Below are 23676 nucleotides of genomic sequence, written 5' to 3'. Positions count from 1 at the left end.
ATTCACACACAATAAGTTTGCAAGAAATATTTTGGCATTTCTACCAAATACAGAAAAAGTAATTCCCTGCAAATGTAGTTTATAAACTTCCTAGGAACCTTCCAGTCCTCATTTTGTTACTACAAACAAACAAAAAGACTGGTCTGGTTCCCTTAGGGCTGAGCTACCTTGCAGAACTTCAATCTGGCTTTGGATCAATAGCCCATGGCACTGAATTCAATTTGGGAGCTAGTCTGACAAACAAAATTAATTGGATGTCTAGCAATATGCTGATTTTGTAATAACTCCAGAGGTTAAGGTTTCAGTTAAATCTTTCATTTTCTGTTTCACGACTGTATAATCCTTGCAAACAAAAGTCACTGGAAGACTTTTGAGCTTGTTTAATTGTCTAACATTACCATTATTCTTTCTCCTTGCACTTTGTGCAAAGGACACATAAATAGTTAATGAAGACTAATCTGATGGTGACTTCAACCCCTCCACCTCCTATATCTTACATGATGTAATTGTCCTGGCAGTAATGGATTATCTTCACTACTAGCACTACAAATGCCTACTCCTCACCCCAAAACACAGCTTTTGTTTTTTGTACAATTCCTCTTGTATTGCTGAGGTATCTGTACACGATGAGATCACAGTTACTTTCCCTGTGTGGAAAAACACTTCTGAAGTTTATAAGTCTTGCTAAATATTTTTTTCCCTCTTTGTTTTTTTTTTTTTTTTATAACATGTTTTTGGCATTGTTCCCTCAGAATGACAATTTAAGAACACAATACCTTAGAAAATTTTGGTTTTCCGTCTTCATACTGGATCTCCACATAATTGGAAGATAACAAGTCACTGTCAGAGAAAGGATAAACAAAGATGAGAAAAATCTGAGTACTCTTTCTATTGCTATGGGTAGGTTTGAGGGGTTTTGTTAGCATTTTCAAACCATTTTTATTTTCCTTGTACATTAGTTTAAAGAAAAATCAAGCAGTTTGTAGTCAGTAAATGGTTTGAAGGTACACTGGAAGTGAGAGTGTGGTATAGAAGGGTGAATGAAATGCAGTCTAATCCCCTGTATTTTAGCTTTACAATTAGATAACCAGCCTTCTAAATATGCAAAAAAAATACCCCTTGGCTTCAGAACTTTCCTTGCTGACAGTATATGTATTTTAGTTCATCACCATTTTCAAACAGCTTTTCCATTCTATCTTAAAGTGTAAATAGAGTGTATGTAAGGCTGAACAAATAAATACACCATTGTTATGAAGACAGGAGTGTATAATCACTTTCACAAGCTGAAAATACTCTGGTTTTTTTTTCCCAAAAGCAATAATGTTCCTTAAAAGAAAACACAATGCAGAACTCGAAACACAGTCCATATTACCCTTTTTCTTACTTACACTTTTTATTTTCAGATACTTTTCTCATTCTTATTTCCTTTCTAACTCTAGCAAAAAAATTTCAGAAGCATAATAATATTCTATAATATGTCATTTACAGTTTTTCTTTTTTTTTTTTTAACCAAGCTTAGCCAGCCTGTACACGTCCTGCAATAACCTCCGTGCCCCATTCACATCTCACCCTTTTACAATCAGGGTTGCAGCATAATGTCCAGGGAGAGCAAAGCAATTAAAGACATTAACTGGCCCCACCAAATATGCAAGATAAGCATTTTACTTAATGTGATCCAGAATTCTTAGCATTTTTGAAGTCTCTAATGTACACTTGCAACTAAAAAAAAAGAATTTAAAAATCATTAAAAGGTCTGATACTGGTATATATATCAAAACAAAAATATCATTGCTACAAATAAAAAACACTATTATGGAAGTTGGTGTGGCAAAATAGCTCTGATGGGAATTCATGACTAAAAACAACTTATGATAATGTGTATCTCAAACTCAGATTAGGCTATTAGCAATCCTGATAACACTTCAACTCTGGGACTCCTGGCTCCTCAAATCAATTCTTCATGCCATATTTATCAGGCATTACACTCATTAGAGAGCATCCTGCAGAAGTCAGTTACCAGTTAGAAGTTCTTTCTCATGAAACTGACACAGCACACTCTGGGCCTGCAAAACCAATGCTAATAGCCCTGAATAATTACTGAAGTCTAATAATTTGCCTTAAACATCACTGTGAAGGCATTATTAAAATATTTTTTTTCAAGTGCAGATTTAAAAATAAATTCAGTTGCATGAATTAATTTTAACTTTGTGTCATAGTAAGCTATAAACTTTCTGCAGAAAATACAAATGCTGTATAAATAGTGTAAATACCTGACTGCAATGCAAATATTTATTTCTTTACCATGGCAAGAATGAAGCTTCTAACAAGGCATACATATACAAAACAATTAAAGTTTAGAGTGTTAATAATGCCCTTTTATTCTTTGCATCTTCATACTTGTTATGAAGCATAAAGACTACTGTTCCCAGTAGGGGATGGTACAGACAAGGCTGCAGGTAACTGATGTAAGTAAGAAACCTGAAAACTGTAATCACAATACAAGTATTAAAAAAAAATACTGAGAATTATTAAATACAGGAACTGTGCTAATATGATAGGGCCCTGACCAGATTCCAACTTTTACAGACAATTCTGCTTCAATTCATGAAGACTGTTGGGTTTCCTCAAACTAATTCCTGGATCAGCACTTATCAAGCTCACAGCTTCATACCTTCTTTTTTGCCCTCTCTTAGTATGACTCTTATATGACTGATCTCAGAAATTCTTACTATGCTATCTAGTGCTTTTTGCATCTCATAAGACTTGCAGTAAGTGATTTCCCACTATGTGTACTGACTCACAATTAACTATAGCTTAATTACAGCATTTCTCTCAGATTTATCCTATTTTATGTTACATAAGAGCAGCTCAAAACTTCTTTAGTCTACTCTTTGCAGCACCTTTCCAGAGTTCAGTATTCTTGGATTTTGGTTCAGCTTCTGTTGTAACCTAGTTGATTCCTCATCTGCCATCCTTTTCCATTCTTTAGCTTCTCATTAGCTCCAACTGCCAAAAGAATTCCCAGTCGGGTTTTGTCCAAATACAGCGTCCAACGTGACAGGATATCTAACACGGCATACTTATGATGGAAAACTCCTATATGTATATACACAAATACTACAAGTACAAAGCAAGGATGCAGACAGTTTCCCAGCAGACTCTACACTTTTCTCATCTCTGACTTTCTAACATCTAGGGGGTCTGTGTGGCAAGGTTTTGGTTACGGGGAGGGCTGTGGGAGTGGCTCTCTGAGAAGCTGCTGGGAGCTTCCCCCATGTCCAACCAGAGCTGGTGCCAGCCAGCTCCAAGATGGACCTTTGGGATCTGCAGGACAGAAGGCACATCAGTGAAATTCTCCATGCTGAACGAATTCCCTCCAAAGAAAATTAAGACCTGCTGTTTGTGATACACTTCCCAAATGCCACGCTATAAACAAAATGCAACTTTAATTTGTGAAGCACCCTTTTGGCAAACAACACAGTATCCACCACCTAGAAGGTGGAGTGGAAAATCTTTTATAAGACTTTTGGATTTCACAAAATTGTTTCTCATGCAAGGCTGGACCAGAGTGTTTATCTCTAGTTTCTGGTCATTATTATGTTTTTAAGCTTGCCACACGTACCCACCAAGGTCATGCAAGGGCATTTTTCCCTTAACATTTCCCTCAGGATAGCAAGAATTCTAAACATTCCATTATAAAAAAAACCCAGTCAGCTGTTCCTTAAACTGCGTGCCTCCCCCTTGGCAAGCACCTCATTTTTGTCAGGTACCTTGTATCACTTTGTCTCATTTCAAGTGATACACTGGCAAAACATCCAAAAGAACACCTTGCTTGCAAACATTGAGAAAGACAGGAAGGCTAAGGAAATTTGTTCTACATTTTGCTAAAACTCTGGGAATAACAGATGTAAAAATATACATAGAACTGCTACTGCAAATTTCCCCTATGAAACTTTTACCTGTTATTAATGCTGACAAATCTGACAAAAGACATAAGAAAGTTTTAAAGAAGAGAAGAAAAAAAATAACACGTAACCAAAATAACTTTCAAACATTTTTTCCTTAGACAAAAGACATACACAGAAGAGCACTGTAATTTCACCAGGAGGTGTGATGGGGCTCTTTATGTAAGTGGCATCAAAAAGAAAGACCTAGAACACACTGATTAAGAGCTCATGTAGAAGAGCAATTGCCTGAGGAATGAGGCACAGAACTCAAGCATAAAGTAGGGGTCTCCACAGCACAAAATAACTCTTCTTCCTTCATTATCACTTACAGAATGCCTATATTTACCTCTGAAAGGCAAACCTGAGTTCTATGAAATACATTTGCATCTCATCTACACTGGACTGTGTTTTGCCACCTTTGATCCATTTTGAACCATTCACATCCTGCTTCGGGCAGAAAGGCATCCAGCACAGCAAATTTCATTTTCAGTACCACAAGCACCAGAAACAGTGCAAGCTTTAACTGAAATGAGTGTCAATCATGAACACATCAGACACATTAGCATGATCCTATACAATGAACACACAAAGTTGCAACATACTGAATGAACTCATGACAAAATAATTTGTCTGCTGTGTCCTTTTCTGCAGTTCCTTCTACCCTGCCTTGTTTATCTCAGATAATTGTTCTTATTGAGCTGTCTTGCTCCCTGGCTCTTCTATCTTAGTTACACTGAGAAATGCAAAATAAGCAGCAAAGGGATATGCCATTCCCTGTAGCTGCTGCCTTTGAAGGCATAGACCAGCTGTTAAAGTAAGCAGCAGATGCTTTCTGAACTCACATCCACTTCCCTGGCATGTACTTCACTGCTGATGTTTTCATTAGCAGGAGAGCTGCAGAGTAAAAGTGGCTTACCTCAGCTGGCATCTAACTATCCTGATGAAGAGAATTGATTTGGGTAGGAAAAGGCTATGAAATTACCAAAAGATATCACACACAAGTAAGCAAATTATCTTCCAGCAACCTAGTAGACAGCCTGCAGAAAATCAGAGTACAGCAAAAATTACCTTTCTTGCATACTCCCTCTATTATCTTTATATTAACCTATCACCAGGCAATACTTTATTAACTATTCTGAAATGTTTCAAGCTCAGTACCAGTGTCTGAGCAACCTAGTTTAGTTGAATTATTTAACAGAACACCCATCAGATGTTTTTGTCCATTTGACAGAAATAGTTTAGTAGCACATAAAGATGGGGAAAACAAAGAGACCTTGCTGCAGTATTGTTTTAAGACAATCAAGGCACCATCATCTAATGCAATGCCCATCTACACCCTTGTTTATATTAATAGTTTCAATTATATTCACAAACTTGGTTGAACTCACTATTTTTACATGAATGTATTAAATGTCTGTTGTTTATTTAAGAAATGTCATAAACACTCAGTTTTCTTCTGAAAAACTGTGACTAGCTTTCCCATTTTCATTTTAAAAAGAATTTTTTAAAAAATTTTATTTTAAAAAAGAATTATGAAAAAACCCCAAGAATCAAGTAGTTTCTCAAATAATTCAGTTATCGCCCCACCGTTTTTTAAATTAGGCTAACATTGTAATTTCCTCTGGGACCATTCTCCAGTTAATTCAGTGCTACAGAAACATACACCACAAAGAATAAACACCAATTATAAGGTTTAAACAATTAGGTAAAATTTTCTGTTATGTTGGCTGCACTTCACAAATGAAACTAACTTTCCACCACTGTCATCATATTTTCATGTCTCAAATTGTTAAGTCATGTTATGGTCAAATGCATTGGGGTTGGGTTTTTTCCGTTCATGTCAAAGATGCCAAATTTTTTTTCTGTGATATCTTCATGGAAAAGAAATCCATTTTCCTGGAAACAGAGTTTCCTGGAAAGATGGACTTCTATGGAGAAAAGAAGGAAAAGCTAAAAAATATAGAATGACTTTGGTGATTTTTTTTTCTCCCCTTCCCCAAGAATCCTAAATTTTGAGGCAAGTTATCCATAGGAAGGAAGAGGAATTTTTGTCTTTGTGTATTCCCTTTGTTTCTGTCCATATCAATTAACTAATTTCCTATTCTTGGATGTGTCTCAGCCACCACAGTCCCAGGGGTGAAGGTTCCAGTATAGCCTCAGCCCCCTATGCTGGTGGAGGCTGGAATTATACCATAGCTGCAAACTGCCAGAAAATACAGCCAACTTCCCTCCCCACTAAAAAAGCAGCAAGTAGACATTTTCAATTTACTGCTTTTGGTAGTACTGCTCTTTAATGTGTTTTAGTACTACACCAGAACATAAAGCCTGCTACCTTTAAATAGGACATTAAGAGTTACCGGCAAAAAATCTTCTCTTACAGCAGAAGAACAGCAAGTTAAAAGCCATTTTACATGCTGCTGGAAATAAGATCATTAAAAACTAATTTCTAGCACCTTGCAAACATTTGTTTGCATAAATAATGCAGCAATATAGAATAAGAAACTGGTCACATATACTAGGATCATTGATTACCCAAATACAATGTTACAACACTGCCATTTGAGGACAAAAGTGAACTTACTGAAATAAGTCAACAAAGGCTTTTTATATAAATTGTGTTTTATGACAATGACATACTACACATTGCATAGGAAGTTTATTGAGTTTGGGCAGACAATCTTAGTTGAATTGTAAGTCTAACTTTTCAAATGGGATTGTTACCCCGCTACCACACTACAATCTTCCATTTTCATACTAAGAGTATTAACTAAAAACATTATTTAATCCATTAGAGATTATAAAACTATTACTTTTTGCATCAAGTTATTTCCAAAATCAACATATCTGCAATTATTATGCATCACCATAACTAGCATCACACTGAGAGCCTGCAACCAGTCAACACTTGAGTGTAGCAAGGGGCAAGATGTCTAAAATTTCAGAGTAACCCACCTTCCCAAGGACTTCAAAAGATGAGTTCTTTTTCCCAGTCTTCTTGTCAGAAAAAGCTACCAAAAATCATTCTTAGGATAACAAATTATATTTCATCTGGTTTAGACCACGTGAATCTGCAAAGTTGGTAACCCTTTCAAGCTCCATATAAATCTTACTTATTAATTGTCTCTGCACACTGGATTCAAGGGCTTGAGGGGCTTGCATTTCTTTCGAGCTGTTTGTGCCACTGCATCACAGCAAGATGGAAAACAAAGCAAAATTTTCTAGTAACAAGCTCCATAAACTTTCAGATTGCCACCTCTTCTTACAAAATCTCGACAGTTATTAATGAAATTGAATATCCAATTTTCATCACTTTATTGCCAAGTTATAGTATTTGCTGTGAAAAAAGATCATCTGCAACATAGAAGGTAGGCAATTGCATAATTTCCAACAGTGGTAAAGAAAACCAAAAACTAGATCCTGTTTGCATGTAACAACCATTGTCGATTTTAGCTTTAATTATTTTTAGAACATTCAAAAAAACTACAGGAACAAAACCAAAATGCACAGAACACACACAGTGTGAGTGACATTAACTCACCTTAGAGCAACTGATACAAATATATATTCATCATATATAAGTGTATTCCCAATTGTTCTGCCTTTGCTTCTGACTAGACATTAGCAGTACCAGTATGCCAACTACAACCCAACATAGTAGCAAAATGTCTGCTTTTGGCTGAACACATAAACATAACTGAATTACAAGAATGGGTCTTTTTCAAATCATTGTCTACGGGCATTTACAATTTCTATTACAAGTTTTATGACTTACAGTTTTAGAGTATTATGTCCAGTCAAAAACTAGCACAAGTTTTTAAAGTAATTTTCTGGAGCAGAACCAGATAAAGAGTCAAACAACACTAAAGCAGCTAGGAGGAAACCTAAAGTATAAACAAGAAAGCAGCAGGGATATCAGTAAGGCATCCAAACACCCTGTGGCTTATATATAGGCAGTAAGAACACTCCTGATATCACAAGAGCAGAACTTCTTCAGCTAAGGTGCACAGCAAGCTCATTCCCTCTCTTTTTAAAGTGATAGGCACTGCATTTCTTGATTGCTGAGAAAGCAGCCACAATTAGAAAAAATCCGTACATTTACTTATGAACTGTTGTTAAAAATAAGCAAGGACAAACAGCAGGACTGCACAAAGGGTAACATTGCCAGGATATGGGGAATGTCAATGGGCTTGTGATTTTAACTTGGATAACAGCCATTCACCATGAGACACAGACAGGAAATGGAACGAAATCCAAATCCTAATGAACAGGAGATAAGAGTTCTGGTCTTCATTATTGCCTGTGTTAGGCCACTGACCAACAGGCCATGGAGGAAGCCACTCAAGCATGGTCTTGAAGAGGTTCAGTCAGAAATTTAGAACAGATAAGAAGTGGTAAACAACATAATTTGTCTCCTGGGAAGGAGCAAACTTATCTAAGGATGTTTGCCCAGACTTGTGGATATGTGCAATCATTTTTATGGAACATTTAGGGAATGTGCCAAGGGTAGAAAAGGTGAATCAGGACATAACATGTCAGAAAATGGAGAGGAGGTGGCCTAAAAAGGAGTCACTAGTGTAAGCTGCAAGACAGCTTGTTTGTCACAGCCCTGCACCTGATCACTGCTGTGTGTCCGAGCCCTACTTGTAATACTCCCTTTGTGACCTTGCTCTCTATTCTGCATAGGTGTGATCTGTAAGGGAACTTGAGAGTCAGTCAACAACTACAGGGAGATCTGTAGGTGGAAAGACTAAGGCCTAAGATAGTGACCACATAAGAGACCTCAAGCCTAGGCATCAATACTGAATGAACTTAAAGCCTGTGTTAACATCTGTGTCAGTGAATGCTGGCCTGCCCATAAATCAGAGGAGAGCCCGTGGAGAGGGCTGGTGTACCTTTCACCAGCAAACTTTCAGCTCTCATCAGCTGTGGAAGAACTTTTTGAACCTGTTTTCTTCTTATTCACCTAAGTACTGTCAGCATGTTTACGGGGTGCCAGTAAAGGCAATGTTTTTCTTTGTCACTGTCTGTGTGACCAGCCATACCCTACATACACTGCCATCTTGGGAATGTGTGCTCACACGCACTACTCGCTGGATGTGCAGACAGGAGCAGGGGAAAGCAGACCAAGAGGAGGAATTCCCTGTAGCTTAGAGGGCACTAAATATTGGTTCCCTTCACAAATATGTCATGATTGGAATTACTATGCACAAGTCCAGCCCTCATAAAACAACACAGTCATGCATTACACTATAATTTTTTCCAGAGCCTAGAGAACATCCAGTGATCTTCAAACTTTCTTTCTCCTTCAATTGTGTGACATTCCCAGCCTTCACACTAATTCATCTTTTGCCAGTCACTCAAGACTTCACATAGCATTTTGAAAATATAAAATAAATATGAAAATAAAAATGCAAAAGCAACCTAACTTCAAAATTATGCATGGATGAAGGAAAACGTTTCCAGCTCACCTTTACAGCAAAATATCTGACAATTAGCAGCCAAGAAGCCAAACAGACAAATATAAGTTCTGCAAATTTTCTAAAGCCATAACTTGCTGCTTTTGAAAGCTAATAGATTTAATAAGTTAGTGTCTTTAACAAAACTTCCCTTTCATGACAGTTTAAGACCAAAAAAAGACCTCATATGAACCTCAAGACCAGAAGAATGCTTTTTAAAATCAGTATGCAATTGTTTCTGTAAAGTTGTTTCTCCTTTTTTTAGCATGCTCAGTCTCAAGAGACATAGAAGGGGCAAATGCACTTCAGAGCATTACATTTTACCTGTCCAGTATTTAGTATGAATTTTATATTTCTACCTTATTCTTAAACTCCCTAGAAAACCATAGTTCCACACCTGCAGCACTGATATAAAAGCATGTGGGATATACACAACTAAACCATCACTATCCTGTATTACAAGTCAGTTCTTCTAGACCAAAGAATTATGTCAAATTGTCTGTCTGACAGCAAACAGACTCTAGCTGCACCTTTCAGTGCAGCCACACCATTAAGAGTCCCATCTCATTAGGAACTTCATGACTGTAGTGACAATAGTATGATTTCCAGATCATTAAAGATGAGCTATTCATGCAAGAATTTACAGTATTGCTACACACTGACTCGAGCAACTAAAACATCTCATGATAATTCATAGATTAGTTTAAAAAAAGCACAAGAAAATCCACACTTTGCAAACACTACCAGTACTGGAATATCTCCATCTATCATAATTTATTTTACCATGAACAACAAAATTTTAAGGGTATTTACGTTATGGGTGTCAGCAAGTGTTACTGATATCTTACATTAAAAAATGTTAAATGTCATTTTGTATTAATAACTTTGGATAACAGCATCTTTTTTCAACAGATCTTGGAATATTACATGCCCTGACCTTGTACTATAAGATGGTAAGAGCAGGAGTGAAAGAAACTTCAAATCATGCACTTACTTATTCAATGTGAGGTCAAGGATGAATTTAGAGCCAAAGGCCTCAATCTGGAAACTTGCCTGGGCCAGATGTACAGCCTGCAAACAGAAACACACAGTTGTCAAAATATTCACTGAGTTTTATATACAACAAATGGGACTGTGAAAAACAAAGTTACGGAAAACATGCTTATTTTCATGAATCTCATGGGCATATGAAATCTCCAGCCCTTGTACCAAATTCTGATTCAAAAGGATTTTCCTTTTATAGAGGGAAGCAAACAGTACCTGAAAAGCATACTTTCAAATACACACTCATCCCTCTTAAAAAGAGAAAAAAGTTTCACACAAACGTCTATATTTTGCCATAACCAGATGGCTATGTAACATAAGCAATGTAGTACACTGTTCTTTTAATTTAGTTATTGCAATCATTCCCTTTAAAAGGCTGAAATAATTAAAGCATTTGTAATACACACTTTCAAATATGAAAATTATGGCAAGGCTCATATTACCATTATGAAACAGTGCTTCAAAGGAATCCCTTCACAATTAATGGCTTTCTACTTGGCACTGTAGCTAAACCAGTATAAAGAATACTAATGCTGGTCGTACAACAAATCAACATTAGCTTGTCTTACACAGAGAGTTAAGTTTAACTCCAGGATAAGCAGTTCTTGTCAGATAAATTGTATTCTTTATTTTTCTCTATACTGTAATAAGTGTAGCCAAAGACATGTAAAACATGCTTATCTGTTTTCTAGAAAAATAGGGAGATGATAAGAAATGATCCAAGAATTTCTTTTTGTGAAGAGCTGTTACAGCAGGGTTGAAGAGATTAGATCTGAATTTCATAGTATCTTTCCCAATAATAATGTTCTGGTAAAATCATGCTTACTTATACACTAATTTGATACAGTATTAATAATTACACAAAGCTGGAATATTATGACTAAGCCCATTAGTCAAAAGATTAAAAAACCCCTATTTTTGATTAAACACCACAATTAATTCTCAGGTATGTCACAGAAAATATATCAAGTTCTTGCTGGTTTACAGCATAACTTAAATAGTATGAGGGTTAGCTTTTATGGCCCACAGTTCTGTTCCCTTTTGGAAATTTCCCCACAAAGGGTAAGTTCTTTATGTGTTTCTTCCATTCTTGCACTACACAAAGCAGCACTGATTTTCATCTTCCTTCTCAGCAAAGTTATTAATAATCTTTCAGAGAATTCTTCAATATAATTTTTAAGTTGCTATTGTGACTAAAATCAGCTGTGACATCTCCTGTATTACTTTATCATTCTTTGCTGCCAGAATTATCATTTCCCTTTCAATAGGGTCACAGAGCTTTGTTGTCAATCTTCTTTTTTAAAAATAGAAGTCATGTACAAATATTTTAAATACCTTTAATGCCATTAAACAATCTAAGCTAAAGCCTGGTTTTGTTCATTAAAAAAATACGAGTCTAAATGAGAACTAAAAATATAATATTCCTAGCTGATATATCAAATCATATAAGCAAACCAGTACTAAGCTTTCTCTGTGTTCTGTTTTTTGGTAAATGTATATTGTCTTCCCAGTTCACCAATTTGCTAGCACTGGCCTGGCAGATCTGAGTTTACAGCTGCTCTGAATCAGCAGAGCAAAACAGTTTAAGTACAAACACAAACAGGTGGCATGATCAGACTCTGCTAGCATATACATTAAAAAAAAAAAAAAAAAAAAAAAAAAGGGAATGTCAGGTTAAACACATGCCTAGTAGGAGAGGCTTTTCAACCCCAAATCCACTTTTTTTTTTTAACAAATTAAATAAAGGAACAAGTATCACAAGGAGCTTTCCAATCATCTGTTCATGACAAAAACCTTATTATGTTTTCAAAACACACATGTAATTTTTTTTTTTTTAAGCATGAAAATTTCTTATGGGAAAAGGGCTGCTTTATGCCATAAAGATTCCTCTTTAGAGTTGCACAAGCTACTGCTTTGAATCTCCTCCACATGTAACATTTACCTAAAAGGATGTGTCTTCATATTCATGTGACAAACAAGATTTCAATGTTAAATATCTGCAAAATTTACAAGAGCATGAACTATTCCATTAAGATCATTCTGAAATACACGAAATCTCTCCCTAGGCATCAGCTACTGATTTCAGTGACAGATGAATGAGTAGTCTGACCTGGTAAAGCTTTCCTATTGTCCAGTCAAGCCTGTTCAATGATACCTGTGTATCACCCTTCAAGTTTCTAAGCCATGGACCATGTATTCTTTATCTTTCTGCAATTTCAAATTATTAAAAGTAATTTTTATTCTTGGTCTGCATTATCTTAAAACCCCTTCCTCCTGTAGACTTACATATAGCAACATGGCTATTTCTGAAAACAACCACTTCTGTGTAAAAAAACACTACTTGTTATCTATTAGTGTGACTCACTAGCAGATGCAGCCTATGCACAAAAGCAATTGCTGACACTAATTTGATGACCTGCAGCAGGGCATGTTCACCACCAAATTCAGCTGAAACCATTGCTTACAAAAAGATTTTAAATCCCTGCAGTTTAGCAAAAGCACTGTTTTGAATTCAGGTGAAGGCAATACACTGCTGCTACAACAAACACAGATTCTCTTAAGCCAGTTTAACAATAGATAACCACTCCCAAAAGCCATAAACCAGCTGAAGGTGATGAGACTAAATATCCAATCCTGAAACATTATTTTCCTGCAAGAAGTTAGCATAGAAAGCCACCAGTGAATTATCACCAGGTGTTTTAAGCACTACAACCATCACATATCACAATGATGGGAGAAAACATTTCAAAAAAGTACCTGCAATTCTGTTATCCACCTTATAATTTCACTGCATTCTCTCAACAGGTACTGTGTAATACAAATACCCAAAGTATAATCTGAAATACAGTGTTCCTCCCATTGGCATAGAAATATAAATTCAAACAAGCATATAATGTTGATCAGCATATATTTTGAAGAACAGATATGTTTTCGCTGGAAAAATATTAAACATCCTCTTGTCCAGCTTGCGCACACGCAAATGCTTACACCTGCAAAAGTATTCTTTATTTACATAAAGAGGAGACCAAGTTCCTTTGTCTGTGTTTGCTTATCATCTAAAAACCTCTGCAGAGGTTCCTGCTTTGACAGCTACAGCCTAGTCCAATAGCAAAGCTCCAAAATTATATAAAGTTTTTCTTCAGCAAAGACTTACTGATGATGTATAATGATGTGGGTTGAAGAAAGGTCTGAGTCTCTCAAATTCTTCCTGTCTTCATACCCAAATTTAAGGGAAAAAAAAAAAAAGTCTTTTTTTCCCCCCTGTTCTGGAAGTTGAATTACTGGTATAGTCATTGTAATAAGATATTCTTCATACTAGGGACATTCTAATAGTGCTATAGCTGCTTATGCAAAGCAGTAGCTCTCAGGGTTTTTTCCAAGCTAAAAATCCATATATATATGAAGAATTCTAGTTTCTTCCAAATCAGTCATTAGGTTACAGTATGTTTCAATATAAAAATGGCTATAACAGGAATCTCAGTTCTACTGATCTATGTCACAACTTCAATCCTTTCATTGCTTTCATTGTCATATTTGGGCATCATTTGTCAATAATTCACTTTTTTCAGACTTTCAGGAAATTTACAATCATCACCACGAAAAATAAACTACTATATTAGTTTTACTTTCTTCACAGTAAAACTATGCCCAATGCAATAATGTCTTATCCCTTCAAAAATACTAACTTCTGTCGCAAGTCTTTAAACAAAAGTAACAGCATTATTTAACTGACTAATGGTAGCTATGAGTCTTTGGCTATATTCATGCAGATGCAGTTTCCAAAGGACAAGCTCACTGCTTTTACTAATCTATTTTTTCATACAATTCTGCTGACTAAAATAATGGCCAAAAGCTACCTCTGTATTTAGAAGCTGAGCAAGGGGTTTCATCACTCTCATTATGGAAATAGAAATGTAATTCAAATTTAGATGGATTTTACACCATCAAAACAGTTTTTTGCTCTAGACCTCCATTCTAATAATAGCCTAAGTTCTGTCACAAGTCAACGTGACTTATACATATCAGTTCATAATCCTGCTTCCAGCTTGTTGGCCTATCCTCAGACCCCATACAGAAACAATTTCCTCTTCGAGCATTTGTTACATTCCACTGCATGGCACATCCACCAAAACAACCTTCCACTACTCCCTGGAAATAAAAAAATTCATAATGAAACAGAATACATAAATGTCCCAGCAGCATGTGAAATTTGATGTTTAAAACATATATTTCAGCATTTCAGAAAACCTCCTGTCAATTATTTGTCCCTGGACTTTAACAGTAGAGGAGTTACTTTGATGCACTTTCCAAGCCTTGAAGACTGTTCTTTGAAAGAAAGGTTATGGGCATGTGAAAAAAGACCTCTGGAAGCAATCCCACTGCTGTGCATCTCAACACCAGGGGCCAAAACTCACCATTCTCTCCCAACATGGCAATACTTACATACCCTTCTGTAGTAACACTGGCCTCCAAAGTCATATCCCTCTTGAGGATCTTTTTGTAAACTCTACAAAGTAGTGCATCCCTATCTTGGGCCACTTTGCTGCAGTACCCAGCTTCCCACAAATGCTAGAAAACCTATAAACTTAATTTATTTCTATTTCAGAACAAGGCATAGCAAGTACAAGAGTTGTGCTCCCTAACGCTTAGGAAATGAAACCTTTTATAGGTTATTGTGTGAAGCTCATGAGAGAATTCAGAAATACATTTAAAAAAAAAATTAAGAAGTTGTAGAAATAACATGACCTGCATTTCAGCTAAGAAACTAAGATCTAGATCTAGTTGAAGTTGGCATAAGGAAAATCTCCTACGCTGAAAAACCAAAGACAGGAAGACCAATTTCAATCCTCCTGTTAGTAACTACTGAAGACACAGAGTCAAGGTAAACCTTCTGTATTAATATAAATTCCATATAGAATAGAAAAAAATAAAAAGTACACACAATCTTCCATTTACAAGTAGTGCAAACTGAAGCTGCACCACAGAAAGATGAGGGGAAAAAACAGAAAAGACAAAGCCAGGTGAAATACTACAAAGATTCCTCAACAATCTAACACATGTAAGTCACATGGACTCCATTCATTATTTTGACCAGTTTTCATTACACGGGGATTAAAAATGAAAACATGGACTAAAATAGGCATGTAAAGGGATGACTCACTGGTGCATAGGATTTTCTTCTGGATTTTAATAAGAATTCACATGATGCCACCTCTTGAGAGTTCATCAATTGTGATCTCTGGTCTTTTGCAAAAAATACTTTTTTTCAATACTGCTTCCTTTTAAATGAAAAAGAGCTGTTTTCCTTCATCTTAAGGATGCTTTCCTGCCCAACTTTCATATGCTGCATACTAAAATTACATAGAGGACTGAGACAGAACTGTATCTCAACCTTTAAAGCAAGGCAACATAGCAAAAATTATTGCATCCACCTGGCAGGAGTATTTTCTTTATGTAAATGACAAACAGCTGACCTGATCAGAAACACCTGGAGCTCCACCTCATGAAAAATAGCTCAAAATAAATCAAACTTTTTGGGGGAAGGGGGAACATCTTCATAGTCAAAAATACTCTTCCTTATTTTTTCCTTTTTAGAATCTGCAAAACAGTTTTTCTAACACCTCTCTCCTTCCCAAAATCACATTAACAGCTTATAATTATGCATGAAGAGATGGCTTCTTTAGAGTTCCTGAAAGCTTCTGATTCAGAAACTCTTCAGCAGATACAGTCAGCCTCCATATGAATCCAGTTTGAGTTATTTTCCACTCAAAATTTGCTAAGGTTGCCCCGGGCTGTGTTTCTCCAGCAATCCTATTTTGTTCAAACACCTTGCATTGCAGGATTTTTCCTTCTGCTGGCCACTGTAAGGACCTGCTCCTAGCCTTTTGTGACAAGTTGTGCCCAATGCAGTCTTCTTGCTAGCTCCTAAAAATCTTGTGTATGTAGCCTGTGAAAACGAACCAAAGCAACCACCCGGTTCAATGAAGAGATTAACAGTTCCTTCAAAATACTACCTCCACCTGCAGAAGCTTAAAAACACAGTACACAGGTGACTCAGACCTCTTCATCAATTTTAAGGATTCCAGTTTCTTCAGTGTGTTTTTATAAATAGATGCTCATTTTTGAACATTTTGCACTAAAAATAACTTCAGAAGAACTCAAAACCAGCTAGCCTTAATTTGACTGCAAGGAAACAGGTACACAGAATTAAGAGTTTTCAACCATCAAGTATTTAAAATCTGCTTTTGTAAGAGCACAAAGTTAAAATAAAGTATATACTAGAACTCTGCCCCCTTGGAGATAGATCACTTTGTCAAAACCATAGTTTTGACATTTCCTTCTTTTAGCAGTGATAAAAAGCTTTTTCCAAGAAGAAGGAATGCAAGAGGGTCTTGATCACAAGCACCTTCTCAATATGATGACATTTCATCAAAAGGGCATAAAGAAAATCAGTGCTAAGAAAGTAACTTATTTATTCTCTGTTACACTGTTTTCTCTCCAGTGTGTAACTTCTACCAACATTTCATGAAGAACATTGCAGACCCTTACTTTTGGGACGTGATTTTTAAAAAACATTTTAAATTGAGGGGCATAATTATATTTCTCCAACTTCTCCAACATCTTTCTTCCCACATGCACACCATTTCTTCTGGTCTCACCCTCTCCTTATAGTGACTCAGCATTTCTGAGGCATTCAGGCCTAATCCCACAAACTGGCCATATTACATTATTCTGACCAATATATAGAAGTTCCACAGAAAGGAGCCTACTGAATATTATCAATAGTTAGGGACTGTTTTCACATCATATACCTACAAATGGCATATTAAGTTTGACAAGAAAATACAGGTTAAGATGTATAGTCCCAAGAACAGTAAAAGAAGAACAAAAGCATTTTTTCCTCAACATTTTCCACTCTATACATATATAAGGCTTTTTTCACATTATTAAAACAAATCCTAAATACAGATACCTTTCTTTACCTAACCATATTTTGTTATTTAGTAATTATTTACCTAACTACTTCTCTTTATTACCAATGTAAGAGACATCAAAATCTCACAAGTAGGATTTATTACCATATAGCATTTCTTTTAATTTTGGGAAGGATAAAAGCCAATATTGAAAAGAATCCCCCACATAGTCAAAGCCAACCCCTGGGTATCTTTCACAATCAATTGCATTGTTTTGTTTATGGGTTTTTGTTAGGGTTGTTTTCTTTTTACACCTTCCACCTTTTTACCCCCCACGGGCCCCAATTATTGCTCTACAGAGAAGATTCTAGCAAATCTTAAACAGAAGAAAATAATATAATAACAAATATTTTAGCTGTTGTAAAGTAGATGAAAGGGCAAAGAATTACTTCATGCAAGGAAATGCACAAGATGCAAGCTGGAGGTGAAGGTGTCAGGTACAATGATCCAGAAGCAAGACATACAAAAATCCATCTGACAATAAACATAATCAACTCTTTCCTTCAATTAAATATAAATAATAACTATAAAACAACAGAAATTTTATGCCAGAAGAATGAAGTCAACATAATGTCACTCTCCATGAAGGCCCAGGAGTGAGGAACCCTTCTGTGGGAAAAACTGCAGCATTAGCACTCCCTGTGCTTAAAAGGGACACAGTGAGTAGAGAGAAGATCCACTTTACACAATAGTCAGCAGCAAGCATGCCCAAGGAAATCAATACCAATTCTGTCAGCACTGATTTCTGCAGAGCTTTACTCCAACATGTAGATACAAGGCAGGGCATAGGAAAGAACAGCAATGTTCTCGTGAGCAGTGCTGGGTAAGCGTAGAGATTGGTGGACATTGTCCCCAACAGATTTCAAAAAAAACCAACATACAGCAACATGGAGGAAACATTATTCCCAAAAGCAAGTCTGCAAGCACTTTCAAATCCCTTTCTTCCCAAGAGGGGAACAGCAAGGCCTTAGTCTTTTAAGTGTATTTAAAAGAGTGGAGTCACTTGAAAATGTATTAGTTCTGAATGTAGCGTTCTCTTAACTAGCTCCAGTTTCCAACAAAAAGCTTTTCTGTGCCAACCATAACATATTGGTGTATTGAGATGCATCCAAATGCACACACCAGTGTCCATGTTCAATAAGCTAGGAAGCAACCTTTCTTCCTATTAAAACATAAAAAATTATACAGGCACCTCAACCTTTTTTTTCAAATATTATTCAGTGCCTTCTTGTTAATTCCACATCTGAAATGGCACATAATCAATATCAACATAAGGTCATAGAACATGTATTAAATTTGGTGTCTAAAATTTCAAGAGAAATGCTATTCAATAGGTAGGAACTCCATTATAGCTACGTCCTTCAGTAATACCATACACATTGATTTGCTTTATTGTCTCTTCCCTACTTCTTTATATTCAAACAATTTTTATCTTCACTTTACCTTATACCCTGTAGGAAGAAATTAATTTTTTTGATGAAGATTTATAAAAATAGGATGAAATGAATTTAAAGGGTACTAAGTGATATTGTTTAGACTGGTTTATTTCTTTACAAAGTTATTCCCAAAACCAAAGTTTGTTCAATTCCATACAATTTCAAGGGAAAAAAAAAACCCAAACAAATTACTAGCTGCATCCATACAAAATGTAATACTAGATCTTGCCATAATAAATGAAGAACGCAGGTAGTGTTTGACAAAAAACAGAAACATTTACCATGGTCTTCACTGGCCATGCAGTGGCAGGAAATGAATGCTGCATTTATTAGGTAGTGCACAGCACGCTCAAAGCTAAGTAACTCATGCTGCAAGTTTAGAATTCCAAAAAAGCTCCCTATGCAGATACTTCTGCAGTCTAGAGCTATTTTGGAAGAAACATTTTGTTGATGGTGGTGTACCAAAAGTGAAGACACCAGAACCTATGCTGATTAATCAAGTCAACTTCACCTAATTCTCATTTGTTTTATCTACAGTTCCGTTTCTGAACCATTCTGAAATTCAAAATAATTAAGTTAACACAAGGGAAATTACATTCTTGTTTAATTACATATACTCCCTTAATTCCTAAAAATTGTGGTAGGGACCACCATTAAGTCTTGAATATCTACAGATTAAAACAAACACACAGTTTCACATCACATAGCACAGTTTTGAAAATTCTGCAGATGAGCCTCTTTTCACCCTACCTTGTCATGTTTCTGCTGGTGCCTTGCCCTGGTATCCAGGATATGGTAAGGGGTCTCAGAGTCTCTGTTGATGTAATAGATTAGTCTTGAAGGCAGTGTGATTTCTTTCTGGATTGGATTGCTGTAGCTGTTATTTTTACTGTTACTGCTGTTACTCTGTTGAAATGTACTCTCTTCATCTGCCAGTACTTCCTCTATACCACTTGCTGTTTCATTCCAGGGCAGGCCTGGGGAAGAAAGATATGCCAGCCATAAATTCCATGGCAGAATGTGTTTATTTCCATGAAAAAGCTACATATTTGCTTGCAGTTTTCTAACATTTTACTAATCACTCAAGCAAACAAAAAGATAGCTTACTCATTGAGCTAGATTTTCACACACAAAATGTTTTCAGAAAGAACATAATTTATTTAATTGCATTAATCTATATTTTCATATGCAGTCATAGATTATAAATATTTTAATACCTCTCCACCTTCAGGAGGAAAAAACCCTCAACTTAATGGATATGTAGTTACCCCCTACCTCCTCTTGCATAGCTGAATTCTTTCACCAAAAGAAAAAAACCTACAAAAAGCTAAGACTACTCTCAGTGTTGCTAACATATACTGAATTCAGAGTCCATGTGCACTGAATGCTAAACTTCCTATTATGTAAAGGGAATTGATTTCTACTTCTTTTAACTTTGACAAGAGCCCTTTTCTTCAGTAGCAGCTTTTGAAAAGAAATCCTGTATCTTTCTTCATTAAAATTTCAAGACAGTCAATCAAAGCAATGTAACAACATAACAATATTACAAGGTAAGGGCAATGTACCAGCAATAATAACACGATGCACAAACAGCCTGCATTCAGAGCATTCCACATGTCACCTACATGCAAGCAAGAGAAAATAAACAACAAAGCACACGCGAAAATCCGACCCCAAGCAGACAAATTAGCGGATCGCCGTAACACAGACAAAGCCCACCGGAGCTTTTTGCGTCGCATCCCTCACGGGCGTCTTTCCACGCACAGCATCCCAACCCAACACACTGCAGCACCGGCACCGCACGTACCTCTCTTTTGTGAAAGCAACCAAACCAGCGAAATCTTAACTGAGCCCCGGCTTTACACACGCTGACACAGACACGTACACAAAGCTGGGAGCGGGGAGGGAGGAAGGAATGGTTGAAGGGAAATGGATGTTGCCGGGGTTTATCGCGGGGGACGGCGACCGAGGGGCCGCAGACGCCTCAGGCACCCGCACCCCCGCCATACCCACCGGCGGCCGCTGCGGCCGCGCGGGCCCGGGGGCAGGAGGAGCCATGGAGGAGCAGGAGCAGCGAGACGAGGCGGCCGAGGAGCGGCAGGAGCGCGGGGTGGCGGCGGCCGCCGCAGCCAGGCTGCCGCAGGGAGTTGCTGCCGGGCGGCTTCATGGCTCATAGCGCCCCGGGGCGGGGGGGCAGCGCGGCACAGCCCTCACGGCCGGCGGGCTGTGCCCGGGGGGCGCGGGCGGAGCGGCGCGGGCTGGTCCCCGCAGCGGCACCGCCCGTGCGGCTCCTCCTGCCGCCGCCGCCGCCGCGAGGGACATCGGCGGGACGCGGCTCTCCCGGGCCGCCCGCGCCCCGCCGCTCCCGGGTGCCGCCGCCCGCTCTGCGGCCGAGAGTGAGGTGCTGCCTGCCGGCGGGGTGACCGCCGCCAGCTGCGCGCAGAGCTGCTCCGAGCCGGGGTCTCGCGGCTGAAGCGGCAGCTGGGAGCGGGTGCGCGACTGCCCGAGGCGTAGCGCGCAGCCCGCTCTCCTGACGTGCGCACAGCTGCAAACAGCTGGGTTTAGGAACTGTTTTAAAGAACTTTCACGCAGGGTGCAATTGCTTTGAAATCCATCAGCCCTGAGCAAAGTTCGGAAGAGGCTCCGGAGGCGCTGGGCAGCAGCAGGGGCAGCTTGCTCTCCTGAGAGCAGGGGCAGGCCGGGCTCCGCAGCCGGGCAGCTCTGCAGGGCGAGGCATTGCAGAGCAGGCATGCCCGCTGCTGCCGAGGGATGCATAAACAGCTCCGAGTGCTGTGCGGAGCTTCAGGCTTCCCCCTCTCCTCCCTCCCAGCTCTGTTCCTTGCATCCCTCCGGCGTTCTTTTTGGTCCTGGGCGCCGTTCATCCTTACTGCCTGCAGCTAGCTAACCCCTGCAATGAAGGGCGGTGGAGGGAGAACCAAATGCTAACAAAAAAAGGTGCACAGATAGTTCAAAGAAAATGGATATGTGTACAATAAAGCAAGAGGAGGACTGCAGGGAGGTTCATGGTCAGATTCTGACCTGGTGTAAGTCCACTCTGCGGTGCTGCCTTCAGCAGCAGCCTGGACCACAAACACAAGGACTGGTGCATTTCTGTGCAGTGAATAGTAGCTCTCATCTTCCAGTCCAGCATGCCTGGGCTGAACCACCAACATGAAGAATAGTTGCAAAGATAAAAATAACTTCAAAGAGATATGAGAAGATGAATCTGCTGTTTTGTATTCATACTGTGACTTTAGGAGTCAGAAAACCTGAGTTCAGAGGCAAGTTTAGATATGGATTTGTTAGCAAACATTTTGCCCAGCAGACTTCTAATACCCAAGAACAGATATGTTTTATTTTGATGCAAGTCTTGCTGCTGAGGAAATAAAGATGTTTCCTTTTTCTTTTTTGTTGGTTTTTGTTTTTTGTTTTGTTTTGGGTTTTTTTTCGGTCTGGATATAGCTTTTTATTTGTCAGTTAATGCCTTCTAAGCTGAGTCTGCATACCACATGGATTTCCAGAAAGATAGGTAGTGTTCTGTTTCACATAATTTTCTCTACATTCCAGCCTGAGTTCATTATCATTATTAATTTAGAAAGTATAAGCAGTTTTACAGATCATTACCATGCAGACTACTTTATAGCAGTAGTGTCATTCGTTTTTTAAACAATTAAATCTGAATTCTCATGCTGGTTAAATAGATATTGTTTGTGGAAACTCAAAATCTAGGTGTGTAGCAGCAGACAAACACTTTGAAAAGACAGATCCATGGTATTGCCGGGGTAAATAAAAATATAAAATGTGCCTTAGGATTTAACTGTTTTCTAGGTCTAATGAGAAACCTATACCCGTTTTCTACATAAAATGGTCTTCCTTAAATCTCACATTTCCAGCCATTTTCCATGCAGCCCACCCAGCCCAGATGTTCTTCATCATTAGATATCACTAGAATATTTCAAACAACAGCAGCTCACGTTTCTCCCCATAAACATATAAACAGAACAAAGGATCAGTTATGTCAGTGCTTCAAATCTAAAATAAATACAATTTACAAAAATATTTTACTAGCAAAGAGAAAAAAGTAGAATGACCATGCAATTTAAAAAAAATCCAGAAACTTTCACCACACACTAAAAACAAGTCTAGCAACAACGAATGCTGGAAACACTTGCTCTCTGAAACTATTAGGTTCTGAATTTGCTGGCCAGATTTTGAGGTATTTCCTTTTTGTACAAAGGTGGCCTAGGGCAAAGATTTTCTGAAGTTCTTTTAACTCATGTACAAGCCTCCAGCAGAAGTAATCACCTGAAGAACCATCTAGCTCTCCATGAACCATGCTTACTCTCCAAATCCCTGATGGACATGTAGCTCAAGCTGTGCCTCATAAACCTGCTAGAAACCTTCAGATGGTCATATGCAGTTCACAGAGCATAATCAGCTCAAGATGAAGTGTCCTACTACGAATGACAGCTGCCTTTTGTTGTTTGGTTTTGTTTTTTTTAACTTGCTTTCAACTTTGAAAGACACTGCGAAACAATCCCAGATATATTGCACTGCAGATGTCTGAAAACAAAACACCAGAAGCATGGATTATTGTAGCATCTGTATCCAGTGAAAGAAATTGAAACATCTAAGTCAGAAGCACACAGGAAGCAGCTGGCAGCTGGAGCGTCAAGACTGGCTGGGGAGCAAATGTGTACCATGCAAGGTATACACATACTTTCCATCAGGTGTTAAACAGACTTTACATCACAACTTCAGATGATTGCCCAGACTTTCCAATTCCTTCCTCCTTTTTCAGGGTGGGGGGCAGTGAGCA

At 38.0% G+C, this 23676-nt stretch overlaps 1 protein-coding gene across 1 annotated transcript in view; it reads right to left on the bottom strand.

The window, feature by feature from the left end:
• The window catches only part of ADAM23 (ADAM metallopeptidase domain 23), a 59320-nt gene extending 38197 nt beyond the window's left edge, over positions 1-21123 (bottom strand). Inside the window, exons 1-4 of the mRNA XM_041473494.1 lie at positions 20871-21123; positions 19608-19834; positions 10398-10474; positions 777-840 (exon numbers count right to left, since the gene is read on the bottom strand). Coding sequence (XP_041329428.1) covers positions 777-840; positions 10398-10474; positions 19608-19834; positions 20871-21024 — 522 coding nt within the window. The 5' untranslated portion in view covers positions 21025-21123. The remainder of the gene's footprint in view (positions 1-776; positions 841-10397; positions 10475-19607; positions 19835-20870) is intronic.
• Between the last annotated feature and the right edge of the window lie 2553 nt (positions 21124-23676).

Source organism: Pyrgilauda ruficollis, unplaced genomic scaffold, assembly GCF_017590135.1.
Source record: "Pyrgilauda ruficollis isolate IOZ18807 unplaced genomic scaffold, ASM1759013v1 scaffold3, whole genome shotgun sequence".
Classification (NCBI taxonomy): domain Eukaryota; kingdom Metazoa; phylum Chordata; class Aves; order Passeriformes; family Passeridae; genus Pyrgilauda; species Pyrgilauda ruficollis.
The sequence above is the reverse complement of the archived record's forward strand: the minus strand, read 5'-3'. Positions and strand labels throughout refer to the sequence as shown.